Genomic DNA, 24,688 nt, shown 5'->3' with positions numbered 1-24,688 from the left:
TCTCACCCCTGATACAGAGAAAATAACTGTAAACTAAAGCAAAGAACACAGTGGGGGGAGTGACCACCTTCGCCATCTGCATTATAGTTAATGACTAATCTGTTTAATCATTTATTTTATCCATTCCATTGTCTCAATTAGGATAATATTTTTGACAAGTGTTATTTCTACATAACGGCAAGGGTGATAGTTATTCTATTAGCCACCTGTACCTCTACATGTATAGGAAAAAAATCAGCTTAAACTGTCTGTAGATTTTTTCTTTTTCTTAACATTGTCAAACATCGGCAATCACTTATTTCAACACTAACATGTAAGTTACAGCATATATATATATATATATATATATATATATATATATATATATATATAATATGTATGTATGTATGTATGTATATATATATATAATATGTATGTATGTCTGTCTGAGAAAATCAACCAGTGACCAATTTGTGTTTCTTGCCTTCCTTGGGTGGTGCAGAATTTCTGTTTTGATATAACATCTGAAATCTTTGTAGTCTTATGTTTAAGATAAAGGCGTTTTTTTTTTTTTTTTTTTTTTTTTTTTTTTTAACTAAGCTTAATGAGTTTTGTCATTTCTGAAAGGAAATGCACATTTTTATTGGCCAGTGTCTCCTCGGTTTGCTAAAGATTACCGCCCCCTGTTGGCGGTTCTACTGCTCGTGTTCTTTCGGCATTTTCCGGTGTATCGCTTGCCGTAGACTTCAAATAAACAGAAATTCCGATTGCCCTTTATTTCTCTGGTCTATCTGTCACAACATTTTCGGGGAGGTTCAAAGCAAGTCGAGGGGATTCCAGTGCATCCAGTTGACGGGTTCCGTCGCTCGTGTGTCGCTTGGCGCGCGGCTGCGGGCTCCTCGGGTCCGCTTCTTTGTTCCGCGGCCGCTCGGCCCTATTCGGTTCTTGTCGTTCCGCGAAGGAATGGACGAGGCAGCCTCGGCCACGAAGGCACTCGGGCTGGATGAACCGCCCATCGGTGGATCGCCGGTGGAAGGAGTGGGCTCGGATACGGAGTCGGAGGCCGAAGTCGCTCCGATGACTGTGATGGCGGAACCGCGAAACATCGACATGAGAGCCGAACCCCTCCCGAACACAGACGAGGCCGAGGCGGCATTTGCAGGTTGGTTGCGGCAGAAGAAGGCCATGGCTGTTCAAGAGGGCGCTGAAGCAGACGGCATAATAAAGCAGCCCAAAGATATACCATTAATGAAGCATTGATTATTATTGCTATATAAATTTATAAATTATTATCGCTCACATAAAACCACAGCAAAGGAGCCCAACAGCAGCCTGCATTTTAAAACAAGAAAGTTTGTGGTCGACATCAAGACCCAACTTCATTCAAATAAATGAATTTTAAGAGTCAAAATCACACCAGTTTAGCCACTGTTCGTACGTTATCTCTCAATAAATATTTAGAAAATGACATAAATGTAACCCCGCAGCTTTGAGTGAATTATTTTAAAACGCAGCCTGCATCAGTTGCAGCATAAACATTTCATTTTACAAAAGAAAATTCAGACTAATTCAGTGTATTCGTCCCAATAAATAATTTATTCCAGTGGTGAGTGTATCATATGTGTTATGTAAACTCCTGACTGCCGCTATAAAATACAAGGAGAGGCTGTGACGCCTGTGGTGCTTTCAATTTTGCGTCAGGAGTAGGAATTCAGAGCTCCAAATGTGAAAAAAAAAACTACAGCTGATTGGTTCCTCGCCAGATTGGCTGCAAAAAAGTAAATAGGGTTCTGATAGTTTGATCCAGTTGATCATAAGAAGCATTTGGGACGTTCTTTTGGACGTCTGTACGAAGCTGGGGGTTCTCTTGAAGCAAGGCTTCGGCAAACACGACAGTGTTTCAGTTTTTTTTTTTCACATACAAGACCCAATGTAAATGGGCCAATTTTTGACTGTTTAATTTCAGTTTTCTAACAGCATTTTTTCCCCCACCACACACAAATGTAAATAATCAGGAACACATATTACAAAGACTCCTGAGCTTGAACAAAGATTTTTGAGCTGGTTGATGCACATGCTTATCCCTACCACGCCTGGAAAACGATGTTTCAGGAGGATACAGCCTGTCCTGCTAGCAGAGTGAGATTTATGGAGGGATTGGGGTTTTTTCAGGACAACCCGCAGAATCACTCGTTCTTGCTTTACCCTTCCTACAAGGCAAACAGCTTTGAGTCCTAAACTTTACTCACCTGCAGCGAAGCTGTTCCAGCTCCTGCTGCTAAGCCAGCCTGGCTTGTTGATTGGTTTTCTGTTTTCAGTGATGCAGACTTCCTTGTTGGAAGCACCTGTCTGCCCCTCAATCATGACAGAGACATAGAACGCTCAACGGATTTCTTCAGTCGAAACGACCTCGCCACATCAGACGTAGTTGTTGTCGGATCGAGTGGCCTCTGATCGATACATTGGGTAAAGAGATAACTTGCCGATGCAGTAGGCCTTGTTCATCTTCATCTTTACTACTGGGAGAGCATCCTCATCGGCTCTGGACGCTCCGGTCCTTAGACAGTAGACGACAGTGCCAGCCTCCCTTGATGCCTCCCTGGCCAGAATATGACACTGTGACATGTGGTGTTTTTTTTTATTTAATTTTTTTACATGACCTCTTTTAAATATCCTGTTTCTCATGGTGTAAGGATTGTCTTATCTTCTTGTTTTGGTTCTCCTGTGCAGTATTGACAGAATAAAACTTGGGTCTTAGCATTGTAATTCCGCCGTGGTCGAGTCTTTTCCGACGGCCTGCTATACCTCTGAACTTTTCCTTTTCTTATCAGATGTATCTTGATTTTAGTGCAGTTTTTACTTCCCGGTTAGCTTGTTCGCTTCCGTTTTCTTTTAAAGGTTTTGGAATATCGCTGCATTACAGCCGACAAACAGACAGAAATTGTGCGGACTGTTGTTGGATTTAAGGATATCGACACGGTAACTGGCCACATCGCAGTGCCCTGCAGCTACTATGTAGCATTGTCACGTGCCATTGCTTCACCTGTCGCGTCTTCTGTCAGTATAAAAGCAAAGTTGTTTGCAAAGCTGTCCCACTAATGCTACCTATGCCGAATAATTTATGGCCCAGTCTTATGTGTGACATATGACAGCTCCGGTGGTGGAACGATGGGCCTCGAGGGAATGGGGTTTACCATTCAGTGCTCCCTCTCTGCGCTGCTTGGCCCCCGTCCTGCACCACACTTAGAACTCAACACAGACATATAGAGAGTTGTGGGGATGGGGGGGGGGGGGGGTGCTGTCAGCAATCAGTGCAACCCAGTCTTAATCCACTTTAGACATAGACACCTGCGTTCAACATTCCACATTAACACAGGCACACCTGCATACACCAGAGACAAGGACAGGTGTGCTGGGCGCAGGAAGTCCGGTATGGCCCTCGTTGGTCTCTGGCTCCGTGTCCACACCGATCCGGCGGGGACTGATGGTTTGGGGATGACGTAGAGAACTCTGGTGATGTCACAGGGTTAGGACCTGGCAGAGTGATTGTCCCCGTTGTTGTGGTGTTGTTTATATGGGGTCTTTAGCCGTGTGGCAGCATGGTGGCTCCTGACCGGCAACTCAGGGTTCCCTGAGATTTGTCGGACTGGCTGTAGACTGGGCATCCCTTACTCTTGCTTTTCCTGGGGCCACCTCACCAGGCACCGCGTCCTCCTTCGGGTTCTTCCGAGTCGTCTAGTGTCTTTCTACCTGGGGCTGATCTGGCTTTTGGAGAGTGAAGCTAGCCAAAGCACGTGTAGGCAACAAGCTTCTCCACAAGGTAAGCCTGAGTCAGAGCAGGCGAGAAGACAGAACATTTAATTTCAAATCTCAAATTGAGAAAAGTATGTTCTGAAACGGGCTCGTCCGGCCCTCTTATACTCGATTTGGCTCCAGCTTCCTGTGACTCTGAACAGAACCCATTGTGTACAAGGAATCGATTTGTCTGCCGTCACATGGACTGAACTGACCTGGATATCACTTTTACATAGGGCTGGACGATAATTCAATGGCAATGCATATCGATTGATAGACGTATATCGATGATAGAAAAAAAGGGTCAATAAAAAGTTCAATAGAATAACAGTTTTCCTTCCTTTTGCATTCTATCCTATCATGTAGGTTAATATTACAGTCATTACATCCTCCCAACCAATCACAAACACAGACCCAGGAAGGTGCCATCACCAAGCTCCACCCCCTTCAAAGAGTTCAGAGAGCACGCTGTCCTTTTTCTTTTTTTAAATCTTGCAGCTTTGGTAAAAAGTTGGTTGAATAAAAGGTTGAGTTTGAATTCAGTGTTTGTCTGTTCTTTGTCTAAAAACAGGTCACTAAGCAACAGCATGAAATGGCCAGGGCTGCACTTAAAATCTATGTTTTGAATTTGTTGATAATAATCAGTATCGATCAATATGATTTTTATTTTATCGACATGCTTTTTTTTTTCTATATTGTCCAGCCCTACTTTTACACTGACCAGGTATATAGCTGTTTTGTTTCATAATTTACAATCATTAGTATTTTAGATGTGTGGCAGGCTTCATTTCCTCCAGAAGGATGTGCAGCATATTAATATGTGTTTTTGTTTTGCTCCATATTTTCAGCTGTGAAAAAAGATATACTGTTAGTTTGGCACTCGGGTCATAATCTTTTCTCTATAAGAGGGCTAATTTGTTGTCATGTTTCTTGGACCTTTAATGATCTTTGTCTTTTGTGGCTGATCAGAGGTAACTGCAGTGACAGTGGCGGACGTTCAAGCTGCAGAGGACAACGTTTTCACCACCACTGTTGCCACGTCAGGAAGCCTTCCCGAGCACGTACTGGTAAATAACACGCCCCAATGACCAGATTTGCTGATGTGGTCAATCCCGCTATGCATTTTGTCTTGTGAGGTTAGTTCATGGAGAAATAGCCGCGTCAAAGTCCACTTTTACACGCATTATTCTGCCGTTATAAATATTGTTGTGGGACCTGTGAGAAACAACTTGTCTAGAAATTATTAAACAAAGACAAAACCAGTGTGAACTCTAGGTTTGATGTATTCAAACGATAAAATGACAGGTTTGCAAACGCGTGGAATATTGTGTACCAGCGATCCAATGAGAAGAGGGGCTCCTGTAGGTAGTGATGCTGTAGGTGTTGATTGACGTCTAAAAAAGGCCACAATTCAACAAATAAATACCCAGATTATTGCCTAAATGTGTCACTGATCAGTTAAAATTCAAACCAAATAGATCATTTAGAAATATGTTTCTATTAAATTATGTTATTAATAAACATATTTCATTGAGGAAAAACATATATACATATTTCAGTGTTTATATAATATTTTCACTGTCACATGCTACTGCATTATATGATTGATTTTGTCGGACTTCTCCATCCAAGTCACTGGGCCCTGTAGTGGACTTAAATAATTGCATATTAGTCTAAAATAAGATTACTTTAAATGTTTACATAGAGTTATTCAAACGTGTTTCGTAAACAGACATGGAAATAATTATCAACACTTTTTTAGAGGTGTTTCTTTTAATTTTTATATTAATCAAAACATAGATAAACACTTGTTTCCTGATCTATTTATTTCACTGCACCGGTTTTAGCACTCGATCGTCTCCATATCTGACTGTGTGCACTCTTTGTGTGTTTTCAGAGTGGCAGAACCACTCTCCAGCTGGGTGAGGGGCTCAGCACCCAGAAGGCCACCCTGATCGTGGTTCACACTGATGGCAGCATCGTGGAAGCAGCAGGCCTCAAGTCTGCTGCCACCATCACGTCAGGTATGTGCACAGTGGTGTGCCTGGAAGATGTAGCCGTTTCTGGGTTGGTTGTATCACCGTGTGAGAAATGATCACAAATGATCTGTATCCCTCCACACGTGTCTTCCAGGCCCGCAGACTCCACCCACTCCCCTGACTCCACTGCAGGACAAAGATTCTTGCTCCAAATACAACTGGGACCCCTCGGTGTACAACAATGAGCTGCCGGTCCGCTGCAGGAATACAAGCGGAGTCCTGTACAAGAATCGACTGGGATCAGGTGATAAATCCTTAAGAGGATCTCACACCTTAAGCTTATCTGTCTACTTAAGCGTCCCTTCAAACACAGTTTTCCACCTTAGCCTCCACGGTCCATTTTGCAGCTTCCTGAAGAAAGGCAGGTTGTCTATCTAGCATTCCTCTGGCTAACAAATACACATACTAGCTAAAAATGGACTATATTGGCGCATACAGTAGGCCGTTTGAAACTTCCTCTCAACAAAAAACACAAAATAAGTTTTTTTAAAATCTCATACACAATATATTTCTTCTGATATTTAAATTTCACAAGTAAGTTAGTAAGTAAAATTTTATTTCTATAGCACCCTTCATAGACATTGATATCACGTAGTGCTTCACAGGAGCAAAAACTATTTAGAAACACAAAGCATGCTTAAGCAAAAATACATTCCGAATGTGGCAAACTGACCTGAGCGCACCCGAGTCGTTGAGTGGCGGAAATACATCGGGAAGCAAAATTGTTGGGGCTTCTGATACAACCTTTCTATTCGAAACATCAAAAGTCCAGCCTGGACGTTTGGAAGACAAACTTGTATTACACTGCTATGTTTGCTATTTTTTGTTGCTCAGCAGAGACGGGAGTTCTTCTTTTATTTTATTTTATTTTTATTTATTTATTTTTTTTTAGGGAAATTTGATAACTGCGCTTGTCAGAGTGGTTCTATTCAAAATAAAGTCAGGTGCATATACACACACATTATGATTGGCTTAATTGATTGGGTGCCCATAAAAACGATACAATACGATTATTTTTTTGGTTTTTAATCCGAATACATTTCAATCCGATCGTGAAATGTTGTGCATGTAAACAAATCTACTATCTGATTTCCTCTACTGGCATTGATATGATATCTTTTGCTGGCAGGTACAGCGGTGCATTTGGCAAGGTATCTACTATACTGCGACAGTGGCGCAAGAGTTAGGGAGGTCGTCCTGTAACCAGTGGGTTGCCGGTTCAATCCCCGCTCAGACCGTCTCAGTCTTTGGGCAGCATTGCCTGCTGGTGGTGGCCAGGTGGTGGCACCCTGTATGGCAGCCTCACACCTGCTAGTCTGCCCCAGGGCAGCTGTGACTACAAACGTAGCTCACCACTGTCAGGGTGTGAATGACTGACAGTGGTTGTCGGACTATACAAGTACAAGCCCTTTACCATGTCATTTTACCGCCGTTCTGTGTCCAGAGCAGTGAAGTTGACAGGATTGATAAATATGTAATCAGAGGCCATGTCTTCTGGTCCCAATCTTTGACAGGTGAAGGGTAGTATGAGCAAATTATTCTGTTTCATATGTAAGAGCTAATGTTCCCATGCTTTTATTCCATCTTTGCTGTGTGTGAGGTTACTTGTGCATCTGTAACGATTGTGGTTCGGATGTCACTAACAGAGTGTAGGCAAAGCATCGTAGGATCCAGTAATAAGGTTGATGCAGAAGCTAAAAACCAGAACAGAAGAGAAACAAAGCAATGAATCAGCTGGTTGTGTTTTTAGAACAGCAGCATAGGTAGCTGCCACAGGAAGTTAGAAAAGCAGCAGTTCAGTAATCAGTAATCAGATGATTAATAATCCGTAGACTAATATTTCCAGTCTGACCACCCTTTAGATCGTTTATTGTCAAACAGGAGTTTGTCACTCTGGTGGTGTAGCGGGCTAATTCTACGTCCTTGACACAGGTTTGAATCCCGGTTGGCCTAGTTGGGGAATCCAACGTAAACTTTGCCAAGTCTGTGTGCAACTTGTAATGAGTTTCTGTTCTGATCCCTGGATAAGGGAGCAGCCCAAAGCACTCACAATTTTCATGTATGAGTTAAATTTTATTACTACTGGATTTGCAGAGGACGTTGGTTATGACTCAGAGCTACTAAACGTTTGTACAGTCCTGTGAAAAGCAAAATCATAGCAAACAAAGGACTAAAACTCTGATGTTGGGTTGCAGCTGAGGCTTTGTGGGACTTAGCTCAATAAACAAACAAAGTTCTCTTTATTGGGTTTTAATGCTTAGATTACACATATTACAGAGGGCTGTTAAAAAATGTGTGGGCACAAATGTGCCCTTTGTGTTTTATTCCTGAATGGTTGATGTAAAACAGCAAAGATGGCTGCACTCAGTATCTCAGGCAACGATCTGTCAACAGAAAAAGGCTTTGACTTGAGCTTAGATGATTTAAAAATTAAGTGTTTTGAATGTTACCATTAAGCTGTTTTATTAAGTTAATCTTTGACATAAATCATAATGACCAACATGAAGGTAGCCAGAAAATGCTAACAGTTGGAGCGAACCTTTTTGATTCCCGGCTGAAATAGCAGTCTGGACACTACTTCCTTTGCTCTTTCCTGCTTTCTGCTGTTTTCCACCCTGACGTTGTTTCACTTTGTTCAGGAGGAAAAGGTCGCTGTATCAAACACAGCCAGCAGTGGTTTACTCCCACGGAGTTTGAAGCTTTAGCGGGACGAGCGAGCAGCAAAGACTGGAAAAGGAGCATCAGATATGCTGGCAGACCGCTGGCCTGCCTTATACAGGTACAAGTCTGAGCTAGAGCTAGAACGGAGGACTGAACGTTGATCAAAGATCTGTGTTCGCCATTGTCATTTAAACCTGTGTGTGTGTGTGTGTGTGTGTGTTCTTAGGAGCATATCCTGAACCCTCATGCTGCTTCCTGTACCTGTGCAGCCTGCTGTGACGACCTGACACACGTGAGTGAGCAGGAACGGTCTCAGTTATATAATATGACTTTTATATAATATGACTTTGATTCAGAGGAAAGTTCCCGACAACAACAACAACAGCAAGCATCGTGATGGTGGAGAAAGTCTTAATAATCCGCATTCTCACAATGAGAAAGATGCCTGCAAATGCGCCCCTCAGTATCTGGATGTAGTTTGTGCGGCCATTAAATGTAATGCAGTGTGTGGACGGAGAAGTTCCACCATTTCTGTCTCCGTCTGCTTCGTCATACCTGCCGATGATCACGCGTGATCTCTACAGCTCCATGCAGACACAGGAGGGCGTAAATGACTGAGCTTGAATTGGATACCCCCTGCTCTGTGAAATCATTCTTTAAAACACAGGCTGTTGGTGGAAAAAAGAGACTCTTAGTTTGTCCAGCCTTGTGAAATCCGTGTCGCCTGAACGGCCGACAATGTCGTCTCGTGAGCGGGAAGCATCTTTATTCCCCTAACGTGTTATGGTAATCAGAAGAATGAAATCATTACATTTTTATTTATCCAAAGATCTTTGAAAACGTTGGGTGAGCTGAACTGCTTTATATGCTCAAGTGGCAGAGTTGGGATTGTCTGATGCACACGGATTCATCAGTATGTTTTGTTCCTTTCTCAGTCACCAAAGGACGGCGACACAGTGACACCAGAAAGTATCACCATGGTAAGTGGCTGCCGTGCTTTTTGTCATTAAAAGTCATTAAAAGGGCCGCTTGCACCGGTATAGACGACACTTTTGATGTCAGAATTTTATGCCAGTTCGCATAAAAATGTAAAGAATCTCACAGCAACATAAAAGTAACACCTTTAGGCCCAGTTTATACGGTTCATCTGCAAAAAAAGTGGTTATTGATCATAGAAGTTTGTGTCAGAGAAATCCCTTTAAACTTGGTTAAAGTTCACCTTTTTTATATAGTTTTCTAGTGTTAGAAAGCGTGACAGAATCCACGCTCACTGATACGTTGCTGAACATTAAGCTTTGTAATTCTGTGAATGCACAGAGTGTTGAAGCTCTTTATGGTCTTTGGCTCCTTTTGTTCTTTTTAGGTTTTCCCCCTTAACTTATTTGGTCGTTTGTTTGTTTTTTAGCCATAGCTCATTAGTAAGGCAGCGTAAGAACTCGTTTCATACACAAGTTTTTTTTTTTTTTTTTGTCCAGACCGGCCCTGTCCGCCTCTTTGTCCCTTACAAGAGGCGGAAGAAGGACAACGAGCTTCCAGTGGTACCCGTCAAGAAGGATCTCAGCCCCATGAAGAACATCCAGCTGACTCCAGGAACCACATGTAGGTCCCAGGAATGTGTGATTAAAGAAGAATGAACTTTTAACAGCTCTACAAGTTGATGCCCTTACTGTCATGTAAGCTCATTGGGACTCAGCACAGAAGATGGCAGATAAGTCTAAAGGTTCCCTGAAGCGTTTAGTCTGAGCCACGTGGCTCTTATGACTTATTAGGATCAGCCAGAAAAAAGATTCAGTCTTGGTGCTGTGAGGTAAGAAGAGAGGTGCACACACACTCCCATGGATGTTGTCATTAATTTAGGATATGCATAGGAAAGGGTCCCTTTTAAGGACGGACTTACTATACAACAAACACCTTTAGTAGTTTGTTAAAACAAGAATTTGGTGATGAAGTTAGAATTTTTCTGTCGTGGATTTTCTAAAACTGCAAGTCCACAGTCAGCATTATACAAACAGACACACACACTTGCTAACATCTGGTCGCCTAGCAAGTTTTTTTTTTTTTTCCTGGACGTTTCCAATTTTTGTTCTCCTCAAGTTCTAACCATCAGAACCCATCAGACACAACACAATTGGTTAGAAAGTTTAGGAATAGCTCAGCAAACACCAGGATTCATGAACCAGGAGACTTCTGTCCACTATGAAGGGAGAACATGAAGGGAGGGTGGCCACCAGAAAAAAAGCCGCTGCTCCAAAATCCATACCTTCAAGCTTGAATGAACTTTGCAGCCGTGCCTGTGGACAAGCTGAATTCCTTCAGGAGAAACGTTGTATGGCCAGACAAGACAAAGCTTTAGATCCTGACCCAGGAACACGGGTCCAGCTGGGAACCTCGCTTTACACCAGGGCTCTGCTGTGCACTGCAAGGATCATGTGAAGATATGAGCCTGGCTGTGTGGAGAACATCACCCGCCACTTGTTACCCGCCCAGTTATTGTTTTCATGAATCATTAAAACTGTTTGGTTTGTAAAACATTCCACCCTGATCAGTCAACTGCGTGCATCTTAGAAAGCGGCTAATTAATGTGATTCATGCCCACGCTGGGTGCATATAAACATACAGGCGCCGTATTTACATACGTTGGTGTGCTGGCAGATGAAACTGCATGTTTATGTCACCTTTCAGTTGTCCAGGCTGTGCATTGACAGCATGACGGCTCCAGGATATCAGAAACAGTTTGAGGAAACAATGTTTCAGTCTGAATGGCCTTTACCAATCATTTTAGGGATATGGCCCTTTTAAGACGCAGCTAGAAACATATCTGTATAGACAGTGTTTTGGACACTTCATTTAATTTGACATCATGTTTTTATGTGCTTATCCTTTATGATTCGTGAAGCACTTTTATCTGCGAAAGGTGCGATACGAGTAAAACTTTACCTACACGGTCGACGCTTTGCAGTTTGATCACATTAAGGAACTGAGACAGCTCCGCGGGAAAAACAACTCCCTCTCCCGGCAGAAATAAAGGATCTGAATCTGTTCTCGCTGCCCCGATGGTGTGTTGGGCCCAGTTACCACGGGAACCAGTCCAGCGCTGGCAGGGAGCGTCTTGTTTTGGTTCTTTCCACGTTGGAGCCTGACGTGTGTGTCTTTTCTCTAACAGTCACGGTGTCCCCGTCAGGACAGTTTGCTGCCTCTAGCACGCTGACCTTTGACCGCGCGCCAACCAGCGACGCCGCCACAGCTACCATCATCTCAGACGGGACGGCGCAGAGTGACGTGTTCGCCAGCACCACAGGTAGGGTCCGCCGCCGCGACGCTGCGCTCACCTGGTTTATTCTCTTTCTAAAGGTGGCACGCAGCATCAGTCCTTTTATTTTACAAGAGTGTTTTAAAAATAACCAATTCATACGATGCAAGAAGGATAAGAGGTGAGCAGTGATCTTCGAGTGTCAGCTATTGCTTTCTGTCATCCTGGGAAAGGTTAAAACAGAAAGCTTTTTCCTTTTCTTGTGCTTGTCCACACAATTAGCAAATCAGGCAATCACAAGGCAGCTTCTCCATGCGGAAGTTTAAATCAAGCATCAGAATGGGGAAGATTTTTGAGTGCCTTAGAGCGCGGCCTGGATTCTCACCAGCAACCATCCCGTGTTTGCTGAAAGGAGAAAATATCCTGTGAGCAGCAGTCCAGAATAGGCTGGCCCGGTGACAGAAAGGCAACAACAGCTCAAAAAACCTTCACTGCACCATCACTAAGTCCACAACATGTGGAACTGGACTCCGGCTCAGAACAGATCTCAGTCCCACGCGGCGCCCACGGGTCACGGCAGTGACGTCGTGGATGTGCAGCCGGCACGCCTGCAGCCAGCCTCTGCGTTTCTGTCCCTCGCCTCATTTCAGTGAAGCCCAGTCTATGAAGAGTTCTCAGTGTAGCGGGTCACGTTTACAGACTCACGTTTAATGCACTAAATTATTTCAGTTCCCAGTTTTAAAACGACTGGACAGCCAGGCTCACTGTAATTCCCTCATGTGACCAAGAGGTGGCAGTAAGACTGCTGCTGGTGGGAAAAGGCAGCAGGGAGAGTCAAACATCTCCACTAAAGCGCAGCAGCTTGACCTGCAGCCGAGTGGAGGACTCGCCTGACTCCTGCAGTCACTGAGCTGACAGAAAGCAAAACGTGGCCCAGTTTGCACTTTTTCTCTCCAGACAGAGAAACTACGAAGGTTGGTTTTATTCAGTCTACAGGTTGGGTTTAAAGCACACCTTTTACAATTAAAGCTACATTCTAAAAGCTCTCATTTGTCCTTCAAAAGAGCTCCAGTGAAATCCTGGATTTTGGATATTAATCCTGATACGGTGAGAATGGGTCAGAACTTTAAAACTGGTGTAAAAAAAACTTTATTTAAATCAGTTGCTTAAAGGACCTACATAGTACAAGAACGTACACTGTAAAATAGGAACTAAAAGTAAGTAAAATGTTCTTAAAATTAGTATATTTTTCCTTGATTTGAGCAGCTAAATAAGATTCTTTGCCAATGGAATGAGAATTTCTACCCCCAAGATAAGATAGTTAGACATCCTGCACTTGAAATGAAATGGAAATGAATTGTTCTTATTTTAAGTGCAAAAATCTTTACCAGCTAAAATCAATTAAAAATACACTAATTTCAAGAGGATTTACCTACTTTTAGTTCCTTTTTAGAGAGTCGCTGATCTTAAACATTTGAAGGGATAAAAGAAGCAAAAAGCAAGTAGTCGGTGGAATCTAACCGTTCAAGCATAAAGGGATGAAGGTGCTAAAACAGAAGCAATCCTGGATCTTAGACAAGCTGCCGGTCTAGTTAAAGTAAAGCTCTGATCGGTGTTGGTGTCTCATTCCCATCCGTCCTGTGACCTTCCTGCCCTCCGTCTCTCTTTCAGTGCTCACCGCGTTGCCGGCGCTGGCTGTTGCTCCTCAGCCCATCCAAGCCAAAGTAGCCATGGCCTCCATGGCCTCCATGGCCTCGTCCCCGTCGGCCACGCTGGTGGCGGGGCTGGAGGTGGCGCCCGTCGGGGGTGGATGTTCGGCAGTGAGCGAAGGCGAGAAGAACACGTGGGTTTACCTGGAGGAGCTGGCGAACACGCTGATGAGCAACGTGCAGCAGCTGAAGGCTCTGATAGAGCAGGCCAAAAGCTCCGGGGCCGAGGCAGGAGGGCCCAAAGCTGCGGGGGGCAGGAAGGAGGTGAGGCCACACGCTCAGCCATCTAATGGCTAGACCGGAGAAGCTCAAATAATTCAGTGCCTTGCAAAGGTTTAAAGAAAATGGGTTTATCCTGTTACAGCCAGAAGCCTAAATGCCTTTTACTGGCATCTAATGAGATAGATCAACACAAAGCAGCACAGAACGGTGAAGGGGAAGGAAAACGGAGCCGTTCAAATATATTCAGTCTGATTTGGTTTAGTCTGAGCAGCAGCCTTCAGAAGTCACCATTAGTAGAGAGAGAGAGACGTTCTTTATGTAATTTGATCTCACTATAAATCCAGCAGGAAGGGCTTTTCTTAGAGAACATAGGGGAACGCAGCAGAGCGGGGATGATGTCAGCTGGCCAGATGTTTATAGCAGGGCCCGATCATCACACAGCATCCCGTCCACTTCATCTTCTGAAAACGGAAATGTGTCACAACCGCAAATTTAGCAAGACCGGACACGGCTGGAAGAGCACGAAGCAGCCAAGAGGCCCGAGGTAGATCCGCTGTTTTCACTGGGGGGGGCAGGAACCAAGCAGCTGTTGAAAGAACCCCTCAAGAAATGCTTTTAGCAGTTTGCTATAAGCAACGTAGGGGTCAACGGATGCGCTCATCGGGTGAAAATGGTTATTTTTAACCCACAGTTCAGACCGTCCCCATCCAGTCTATTTTAGGGTTTCATTTGTTTCGTCTATTATTTTCAGTCCACTTTACAGAGATGTCCGCTAGTTCATTTTTGAATCGCATTAAAACGTACGTTTTGCGGTTTTAATGTCACAAAATGCCAAAGGCTCAAAGGCTGTGGGTTCCTTTGTAAGGCAGCAGACAGTATTTAAAGGCAGAGGTGTGGATCGTGACTAAGCGTCTGGGTTTGTGCGTCTTGCTCTCCAGTGTGGCCTCGGTCCGCCGTTTCAGAACCAGATCTCCTTCCAGCAGCCGGACGACTCGGAGGCCAAGAGGAACTCCGACATCACAGAGATCATCATCAATGTACGAAACACTAACCGCCGCAACGTCCGGCAAGTACCCTCAGTGGCCTGAAATGTTGTGTTCTGGTTCTGCAGGAGATGTGTGTGAACTGTGGTCGGATGGCCATGAGCGAGTGTACAGGCTGCCACAAAGTCAATTACTGCTCCACATTCTGTCAGAGGAAGGTGGGTCTCACATGGCCACTCTTCAAGAAACCTCTTTTCTCTGTGGCTCTGAATGTGTTTGAAATTGCTTTCTCACTCCGGTCATGGGCAGCTGTGTCAGCAAATAACGCTAAATAGATGTTGAATGATGAAAGTCTACGTCCGTCTTCCCTGTGGGTGAGAGCTTTTGGTGCCCGTCTCCAGAGGTCGGCGGGCGAGAAGAGAGGAATCAGTTCTATCTGTTGTTATTTTTAATTTAAATGGTTATTATCATTACTGCCTCCATCAGCCGGGGGGGGGGGGAGGCTGGAGAAGCTCCGCTCTGCTGTCATGGCGATACGAGCATCGTCTCTGAGACACGACTCTGTGAAATAAGAATGAACGGGGGGCGTTTCCTGGCCCGTGTACTTCTGATTTGTCGGCTGGACTATTTTCGTTCTAAACTCAGAAAAGTAGAAGTAAAATAAAGGTTTTGTCTTCTGTGAAGTTGAACAGTTTTTGCAGAGCTTCTGCTGACAAAACAATTATTTTTATTTATTTAAAGTAATAATTAGTATTGCTTTAATAAAAGTTAAATAGCAGAAGTTCTCCGTTCATTGAACAGCTCTTGTTCGTCCCGGGTGTCTTTAGAACTTTCTCTTTCTTTCGCCACAGGTCCCAAACGCACTTTTTCTCATTTGAACCTAATTGCCTCTGCAGTCTTATCCGTTGCAGATGCAGTCTTTGTAGATCACCTGCAACACTGCCACATTTCTTTGCCCATGTGATTTAACGCTCCTGATGTGACCTTTGAAGACCAGGCTCCAGGGAGCAGCATACGTTGATGTATCTCGTTGTTTATGGGGGCAAGGCAAATTTATTTATATAGCACAATTCAGTACGGAGACAATGCAAAGTGCTTTATATGATTGAAATATAGGAGAAACAAAAAAAAGAACATTAAAAACAGTAAAACAGTTTGACTAGAACAGTTGAAGGCAATCCTAAACAAATATGTTTTTAATCTTGATTTAAAGGAACTCAGGCTTTCAGCACTTTTACAGTTTTCTGGAAGTTTGTTCCAGATTAGTGGAGCATAGGAACTAAATACTGCTTCTCAGTGTTTGGTTCTGGTTCTGGTTCTAGGTATGCAGAGTAGGCTGGAGCCAGAAGACCTGAGTGGTCTGGGAGGTTGATACACTGATAACAAGTCTGTGATGTATTTAGGTGCTAAGCCATTCAGGGATTTATAGACTAACAGAAGTATTTTAAAGTCTATTCTCTGAGATACAGGGAGCCAGTGGAAGGACTTTAGAACTGGGGTGATGTTCTCTACTTTCTTAGTCTTAGTGAGGACGTAGGCAGGTGTGGAAAGAGTTGACCCAACGGTGTGAGAGACCTGAATAAATATGGAGAGATGATCATCATGACCTGTTGGTTATCACCAGAGGAAAGAGATTGCCCATGCAGGTGTCTGAGATGAGCTTTGTCTACCTTCATTACGTGGCCGCTGGACTCAAGCTCACTAATAACCTGAGCTGTTAGGCAGGAATATGGGGTACTCACCCTATGCTGCCATCAGAAGAAGCCAGATATGGGGGTTTGGGAACCTTGTACGCTGCATTAAGGCCTACTTTTTGTGTTCTGGAAGAGTTCTGCTGGGAGGAGACCTCAGGGCAGAACCAGACGATAGCTTGGGATGAGAGCGTCTGGGTATCATGTTAAGCATCCCAGGATCAGCTAGAGACAGATGTCTTTTGCTCTACAGGTTTTTCTTTGTAGCACTGGAACCTTTCCAGATTACGTCACACCGACTCAACTTCAAATTAAACGGCGTATTAAAATCACTCAGTATTGGCAACTATTTGTACCGCTATATTCTACAGAAATGTGTTTTTTTGTTGTTGTTGTTGTTGTGGTCCATGCAGGACTGGAAGGATCACCAGCATCTGTGCTGTCAGTCGTCAGGCGGCGTAGCCCTTCAAGAGGAGGAGGCCATCACAGCTATGGACATGGACAAAGGGAAATGAAGGTGGAGCAGGCCGCCTGCTTGACACCCGCTCACCTTTCTGCTGCTGCGGATACAAAGAGTGGCAAGAAGTTTACCGAGGAACGAAATGTTGTACATCACATTATCACCTGGGAAGAGGAAACAAACTGGAAGATGTTTACAGTCCAGAGGATAACTGTAATCCAGTGGAGCTCAGTGATTATGACGGCACAGAGTCCACACTGGCACGTCCTGCCGTGTGGTAAGGTTGTCAAAACAAACTACAAATAATACTTTCTCACCACCGACAACCCTGGTTAAAAAAAAAGCTGAGACACATCAATGATTTAAGTTATTTTGCATACGTTACAGTAGCCATGCACTGAAAACTGAAAACGCCCTGATCTTGAATAAGAACCTATTGGTCTCAGGTTTCTGTTTTTTGTTGTTTTTTCTGTTCTTATTCCTGAAATAAAGTATTTTTATATCACTGCGAATCAAATTGCAGTTTGTTGTTTATTAAAACGGTTTTCTAAAGGTCTGTCTTTCTGTGGAACTCTGGACCATTAGGGGCTTTAGTATTTCATCAAAAGTCCGATGGTCTCGTTTAGCTAATTCCAAGTGGAGTTAAGCTGCTTATAAAAAGTAGTTGCTCTTTACCTTCATTTATTTTAAAACAAGAATATTAGAACTAATATCACTTAAAAAAACTGTGGTGTTACTCTTTGGCCTTCATGGTTCAGTTGAAAACAGAAAGTGGAGCCTGGCATCCATGTTTGCTCACACCAAGTCTTCCCCAAACCCCAGAGGAACCGAGCCATAGCGCCTGCATTAGGCTGAATGGAGCAACTGCAATGAAACCGAATGAATTACAATCACTTCCTGTTTGTGTGACTGCAGCAACGTCACAGTTGAGTCAGGCTGGGCAAACACGCATGTCTGCCTGGAAAGACAGACAGAAGCTGTCCGTTGATTTTAGATTCTCATTTTGTTTGTTTTGCCTAGATTAGAAATGTTGGATCAACATAATTTGTCATATAAATACATTTAGTTAACAGTTCCTTTTATCATGAATGGTTAATTATTCCTAGTTCCCTTACAAAGAACTGATTAGGAGATATTTAATTCAAGAAATACTTTATCAATCCCAAAGGGAAGTGGAATGTTGTAGCCCATACTATCCAGGTTTCCTCCAGGAGTCGCTGAAGATGCTGATGGGCAGGAATGATCTCTGCTGGTCTGAAGAAACATCTGCCTGAAGATATTCTGTTGCATTGCAGTCTCATGAAGAGAGTGATCAGGGTTGTCAGCAATGTTGCTCATTTTGTAAAACAATCTTTTTTTGCACAAATATCTCCAGAGGTTTCAGAGCAGCATGCTTGGAGAAGGTTGGCAGCATCTTGCTGCAAACACCAAAGGTACAGTCCTGTTTTGCATTCAGCATCCAAACCTTAACCCATTCAAATGTGAAATTATATGAGTAAACTGTAGGCTTCCATGCTCCAAAACATGAGACAGTAGAAAGGTCAGTGGCTCCCAGCTTAATCCTCTATCTTGGTTTTGTGAAATGGGCCTCAGAACAATAAAGCTGATTCTTGTTCTTCTTAAAGCTAGTCATATTTCCTTGCTTTTTATCTCCTGTGAGCCTTCCAATTTCTCTTTAAAAAAATCAGATGCTGACCAACATATAGAGTAGAAAATTTGTCTGCAACTTTGTCAGTGTAATGAGACAAAACAAACCCTCAAAAAACAATATTCTGTTTCAGAATCCTGTTTATGAATGGTTCAGAGTTGCTGAGTGCATAAATATGTCCCCTTTTTTTTCCTCCGTTCATAAATATTTCAGTATTGCCATGCCAGAAGACAACTTTGGCTCATCCAAAATGCTGCAGCCCTGGTGAAAATTTAAAATGACTTAATGCAATCTGCTGGGTTTACTTAGAAAACCTTTTAACCAATCTCTCTGGATCATTTCATTGAATAGACATTCTAAGTGCCTTGAGATGACACATATTGTGAATTGGCGCTATCAAAATAAAATTCAGCTGAACTGTTTGCATTCAGCTTTGATGAGAGCATCTACATCTGGACGTTTGCCCAAGTTATTGTTAATCACCAATATATTGCTGTTTAGCATGAAAGTTCCTCTCTGCAGCTCTGAAAGTATATTCATGACCTCCTCCTTTGCATATGTAGACGAATAAAATGCATGTTATTGCAAGAGTTTACAAAGAATTAATGTTCTGTTATAACAGCACCAAGCTGGTATTGTGTTTGATAGATGATATGCTTCCTTTAGGCTGCTTTGACCATGGACATGGTTATGATTTCTGGGAGACATATCTGTAGAACTGCCAAATTTATGATTTTGTTCCGTTCACTAATAAAGATCTCTTCGGTGAGCTGGACACGGTCTGGAGTTTCGCCCAGACTCGTCTTTGCTGATTTTGAGAAGATATTTTTGTGTGCCTTCCACTTGCTCTTCCTCCACACCCCAACAGAACAGCAATGCAGAAAGGATTCCTGTGTTCTTCACCAGCTGGTGATAGAAGGTCACTGGAGGTAGGTGCTCTCTCAAAGGTACCGGTAAAGCTTTGTTCTAGTGCCATGTCCTCATACCTGATGGAATATCCCTTTCTCCCAAACAGAACAGTATAAACCTTTGGAATCCTCTTGATGCCCCTGCTCCTGTGAACCGTGGAACTTAAGGTCTACATCCAGAAATTCTCTCCATCCTCCCATCTACTTTCAATCTTTTTTTTTTAGCAACAGGAACATCATTGCACCCAACAATGCTTACAATTTTAAAGTTCATTTTATAAATATAAACAACATGCAGGAATACTTTTATTTGTTTTAATAGAATTTATTAACTATCCTAACAACTAGAAAATAGCTAATTTTAAACAATGCACAAAGAAAACAACAACAAGAACAATAATAACGAGCCCAAAATGTAATGTACCTCTTGCAGGTTTTTATTTGAACATAATCTTTCATTTTGTCATCATGTTTCTTCCTACTAGGAGCATTGTTCAAATTTGAAGTGGATCAACCAGATCTTCGGCTAGATTTCAACAGATAATCTGGGGGAGCTCCTAAAGATTAGGTTGAAGACAAAAAAGCCTGACAACCTCAGACTTGGAGCTCATCTCAAAAGATAAATTGATGAAATACTTCTTGAAAAATGCAAAAGGCTGGTCAGTGAATATAAGAAAGGCTCGACTGCTGCCATGATGTTAGAGAAGGGTATAAATATTTCTTGACATGTCATTTTGATGATGTAGAAAATTAGTTTTTTTTAGAGTAGATTTATTTCAACATAGTTTTCTTATCTTTCGAGAAATAATAATAATAATTTCCTATCAGAAACACGCTCCTAGGTTTAATGACAATCTAAATCTGTCAGGGCTATGAATAATTTTGGGCTCAGCTGTGACTGAAATACATCTCTTAGAATCTGGCCTTTGGGTCCTAAGTACTTCCAAATAAAATATCACAATTTTCTTTGGCTGGGAAAAAAAAACACTATTTTGACACATTAGAAAATGTTAATTTAAACCATCGTTTTTAACCACAGCAACAGATTTTTGAGACAATGTGCAAAGAAGGTTTTGCTGTTTGGGTATAAAGTCATATGTTTTGCTGTTTTTAATTGTGTATCTTGTCTACAATAAGCTGTAGCCGTCTGGTTTACAGATTTTTCTAGCTTTGGCAATAGCTCTATTCATTTCAAAATCCTAATGAAGGTTTGTTGCTTCACATTTAATTATCTTAGACATTAATAGTCTAAGATAATTAGACTACTATCTTAGTAACTATTAATAGTTCCATTAATAGTTATCATTATTAATAGAAATCTTTACAAAAGGAAGTCTATTTTTTCATTTTGTTCTGTCTGTCCAGGAACTTTTGTCGTCTCTCGACAGGAATCTCGTCAAGACTTATACCGTGATTACTCGCCCTGGGAAGAGATGAGACAGAGACAGAGAGGGATGCAGAGAGAGAAAGGTGGACAGAGAAAACACAGAAACAGGTCAGATGTTCAGTGAAACTAATCAATTAATTAGGAACGTTAGGATAAATCAGTAAGTGTCAATATGACAGCAAATATTCTCACTGCTAAGATCAATATTGTACATACAGGAATACATTATAATTTACATAACGATAGTCTAAAGTTACTCTGCTCTAAGCGGTGTTCTTACCCTCCAGCGAGGTCAGGGGGGATAGGAAGAGGTTTATCAAAACCTTCTCGACCCATCAGCCAGTATGTGTCCTCTGTACCCTTTACCTTCAAAACACCAGAGCAAACAAACGTCACTGAGCTGCTGGGCTGATGGCAGTCTCCTTCAGAACAATCGACGTCCGTTTTCTCCATCTTTTGTCACGGTAAATGTATGAGGAGGTGGGTTTACCTGTGCCTTCCTGGTGTCTATGTGATATCCCACTTTGAGACTGGTCAGAACCTTGACGGTGCTGAGACTGATGTGGATCCTGTAAGCTGAAGAAAGCAAGTGTAAAGCAGAACTCCAACAAATTCATTAGGTGCCGATCTGCGGTTCCAATAGAACCGGAAATGTGATACGGTTTAGTCACAAATGCTTCAGGGCCCAACAGAAGGTAGGCTTAAGATTTAAGAGCACAGCCTTTAAGCACTAAAGAGGGGCTGGGAATCCATAAGAAAAATTGTAATCAAGACTATACTGTCACATGAGATTAGAATGAGAAGGATAATAAGTCAACCTGGGCCAGGGTCAAAATTGCAAATAGAACCAGGTGGGAAGGAACATGAGGGAAGCAAGACTCAAGATTAAACAAGGTAGAAGAAGAGGTGAGTTCCCCACCCTGGCAGTCAGACGATGGGTGACTCCTGGAGGTTTTCCAGAAGAGGGCTGTCCAAAAGCTCTGGGCCGTGTTAACCCTGCTATCATTTAGGTTTTATAATATAGTTAACAGACCCTGGGAGGCTTTGGTAATCCAACAATGTGTCAGAAAATGAAAACGTCCTCATAATGTATGGGGCCATATATTTTGAAATGTAACTTCTCAGGATTTCATCCGGCTGGATGTTGTTAAAATCAGGGTTTTAAAGTTATCTGGACCTGTTTTCTATCGGATCAAATGGCACTACCTACTCTGCAGTGACCTCAGACTCTTTATACCCTTTGCAGAGCTCCCTGGTGTGACAGGAAATGTGACACCTTCCCCTTTCAGGTCATCCAGTACACACAATTTATAGCAGAATAACTTGGTTTTCTCCACAGGTTCAGAACTAAGTGGTACTCCCTGGATTTTGTTTGAGGGATCTGCTGATTCTGTGCACCAGTCCTCTTGCTTTTCATTCCCGTCATCCTGACAATGGAGAGACTTTGTTTGGTCGATATTTTCATGTTGGCAGATTTTATCAAAAAACTACCAGGTCACTGAGCCTGAAGCCACAAGTAACGCTGCTGAGAGAGATACATTGCTGCTGGCCTTGTGTGGAGAGATTGTCCAAGGTCAACTCAATTATTTCCTCAACCTCCAATGGTGGAGGTGAGTTGCTGGAACTGGCTGTCAGCATGTGACTACTGGCTGGAGGCTAGACTGGCATCTCTGGGACAGGTGGGAGTGTTGCAGTATGTTATTGGCCACAGTAATAGTCAAAGACCCTTCTTTTCTTCTTGCCCTCTACTCCCCATTCCTTTGAGACAATGCTATTCAAAAATACACTATAAGTCCAACAGGAAAAGTACGTTTTGTTGTTACTCATATTACATGTTTAAGGAGTTGTAGATGCTGGTGGCTGTGGACCTGAAGGCTTGTGTAGCTTTCAGTATTGGACCAGATCTGAAGAAGCCTCTGACTGAAAACACTCTGTTGTTGACAGTCTGAGGAAGACGATGCTCAGGGTTGTCCATAATGATTTTCTTTTTTTTCTTTTTTTTTTGCACAATTAACTCCAGAAGTTCCAGAGCAGTCTCCATGAGCTGTTTTAAGTTTTAAATGATGGTAGAAGACATTGCACTCTCCACAACAGACTTATAGAAGATCTGCAGCATTTTGCTGCAAACCCTGAAGGACCTAAGCTTCCTCAGGAAGTCCAGTCTGCTCTGTCTCTTCGTGTAGACAGCTTCACAGTTGCGTCTTAAGTCCAGTCTGTTGTCCAGGTGAATACCGAGGTATTTATCCTCTTCCACCACCTGCTCTTCTTCTCTCACGATGCTAATAGTGTTTGATCTAAAACCTGTTTCCCTTGAAATCTACCTGAGATGATTGTTTTCACACCACGCCACAAAGCTGTCCACCAGCTCCCTGTACTCAGCTTCCTGTCCATCTCTGATAACTGATAGTAGTCCAACAGTTATCCTTCACTGGGTTTTAATGTAATGCTATGTATAGTAATAATAATAATAATAATAATAAAATACTATTTTTATTTATTTATAATGTACTTTACATTGACTTTGTACATACAAACAAAGTATAATTAAGTAACCATTACTGTGAACTGTGGAACAAACAAACATGGCAGCTTTAAGCACGGAGAACCCAGAGTCAACCTGAGCTGTGTTCTAGCGGTACGGATGTCAAGCCAGGGATCAGCCTGGGACTTCACGCGTTTGGATAATCGTTTTGGTTTTCCATTGCAAAGCGTTGCTCTTTATACCTGTTGTAGGTCAGTTGTTGGTAAATGTGTCAGATGTGCTTTCTGTAAGACGGGCTGTGTTCTACACTGCTGCTTCAACAATCACAACCTTTTTCTCGTGCAGGGCTTGCTAAACGGTATTCCAGTTTGAGCAGATCATTTTGTTGATTAATTTGTTTTTTTTGGTGTGTGGGGTTTTTTTTTTAAGAAAAAAAACAATTTTTTTTTTACCCTTAATTATGATAGATAAGCTGTGGCCTGCAGTGCAGTACTGATCAAATGTAATGTTATTTTGGTGCACTGTAAAACTCCTGACTGGTCAAATCTACACAAAATGCTTTGAGTTTATTTATTTTAATAGACAATAGGACTGGGTGTCTATGGATGCACATATTAAAATGACATGGAGGGGTGCCACAGACACAATCCTGATCGGTACATCCCTCGTAGTAAGAAATCAGGAAAGAACACTATCGCGTTGAAAGCTTTATCATGAAGACACTCTGTTGCCTAAAGTAATTGGTCAATCACCAATTAACATAAAAGATGTGTAAAGAAAAACAAATTACTAGGGATTGCCTAATGATTGATGCACACCCAGGTGTTCATGCTATTTATCATGTTGAATAAATCAGTAAATTAACCAAAACTAGAGATACTAAACTATATAATTTTCTTTTGTGAAATAATAACAACAAAGCTTTATGTTGTATTGTAAACATTCAAGAGAGGAAACAAAATAAAACCACACCATGGCCTTATCTTTTTGAGTTGTTCCGTGTTTTTAATTGTACTTACGCAGGCCGCTGGCTTCCATGATGGATGCGGTCGTCACCGTGTCTCCAAACAGACAATACCTGGGCATGGTCAGTCCAACCACACCTGCAACCACCGCTCCTGAACACATGCAAAGGTTGGAGAGGGTTTCTGACAACCAGTGTATTCTTGCTTTTGGACTGTCAAGTGGATTACCATGAAAATGTATGTTATTGTGTTGTTAAGGTTCTTTTTTTTTTTTTTTTTAAGATATTTTCTGTTCTACATAAAGTTTCTTTAATGTTTAATAACATGGTATTGACTTAAACTTGCATTAAATAATCCGTTCATAGGTTGTGGGGAAGCCCTGAGTAGCTGTTCAGCCGCCGAAGGACTGCAGATCATAGAGCACTGACAGGACGACTTTCTAAAGCTACATTTTGGATAACTTTGGAAGAGAGGACTCCAACCAAGAAAACAACTGTATTGGCCAAAAA

The 24,688-nt window shown here is 42.4% G+C and overlaps 2 protein-coding genes across 5 annotated transcripts in view; one reads left to right on the top strand and one right to left on the bottom strand.

The window, feature by feature from the left end:
- Window positions 1–434: 434 nt before the first annotated feature.
- Window positions 435–17,301, top strand: deaf1 (DEAF1 transcription factor). 4 transcript variants are annotated; one of them, XM_012863654.3, is made up of 13 exons: window positions 435–1,141; window positions 4,744–4,841; window positions 5,672–5,798; window positions 5,908–6,057; window positions 8,453–8,592; window positions 8,701–8,766; window positions 9,410–9,454; window positions 9,950–10,073; window positions 11,638–11,772; window positions 13,396–13,697; window positions 14,594–14,692; window positions 14,767–14,856; window positions 16,743–17,301. In XM_012863654.3, the coding sequence occupies exons 1-13, from the start codon at window positions 610–612 to the stop codon at window positions 16,842–16,844; spliced, it is 2,010 nt and encodes a 669-aa protein (XP_012719108.2). In that variant the 5' UTR covers window positions 435–609; the 3' UTR covers window positions 16,845–17,301. The 4 variants fall into 4 exon arrangements, with proteins under 4 accessions (XP_012719108.2, XP_021172725.2, XP_036001788.1 ...); XM_021317050.2 differs by lacking the exon at window positions 14,767–14,856; XM_036145895.1 differs by lacking the exon at window positions 14,767–14,856 and having other exon boundaries at window positions 14,594–14,721.
- Window positions 17,302–19,659: 2,358 nt separating this feature from the next.
- The window catches only part of LOC105927025 (retinal guanylyl cyclase 2), a 43,735-nt gene continuing 38,706 nt past the window's right edge, over window positions 19,660–24,688 (bottom strand). The window contains exons 21-24 of the mRNA XM_036145888.1: window positions 24,234–24,332; window positions 21,223–21,308; window positions 21,013–21,098; window positions 19,660–20,768 (exon numbers count right to left, since the gene is read on the bottom strand). Coding sequence (XP_036001781.1) covers window positions 20,681–20,768; window positions 21,013–21,098; window positions 21,223–21,308; window positions 24,234–24,332 — 359 coding nt within the window. The 3' untranslated portion in view covers window positions 19,660–20,680. The remainder of the gene's footprint in view (window positions 20,769–21,012; window positions 21,099–21,222; window positions 21,309–24,233; window positions 24,333–24,688) is intronic.

This window comes from Fundulus heteroclitus, chromosome 2, assembly GCF_011125445.2.
Source record: "Fundulus heteroclitus isolate FHET01 chromosome 2, MU-UCD_Fhet_4.1, whole genome shotgun sequence".
NCBI classification, from domain to species: Eukaryota; Metazoa; Chordata; class Actinopteri; order Cyprinodontiformes; family Fundulidae; genus Fundulus; species Fundulus heteroclitus.
This window is presented reverse-complemented; position numbering and strand designations above follow the sequence as displayed.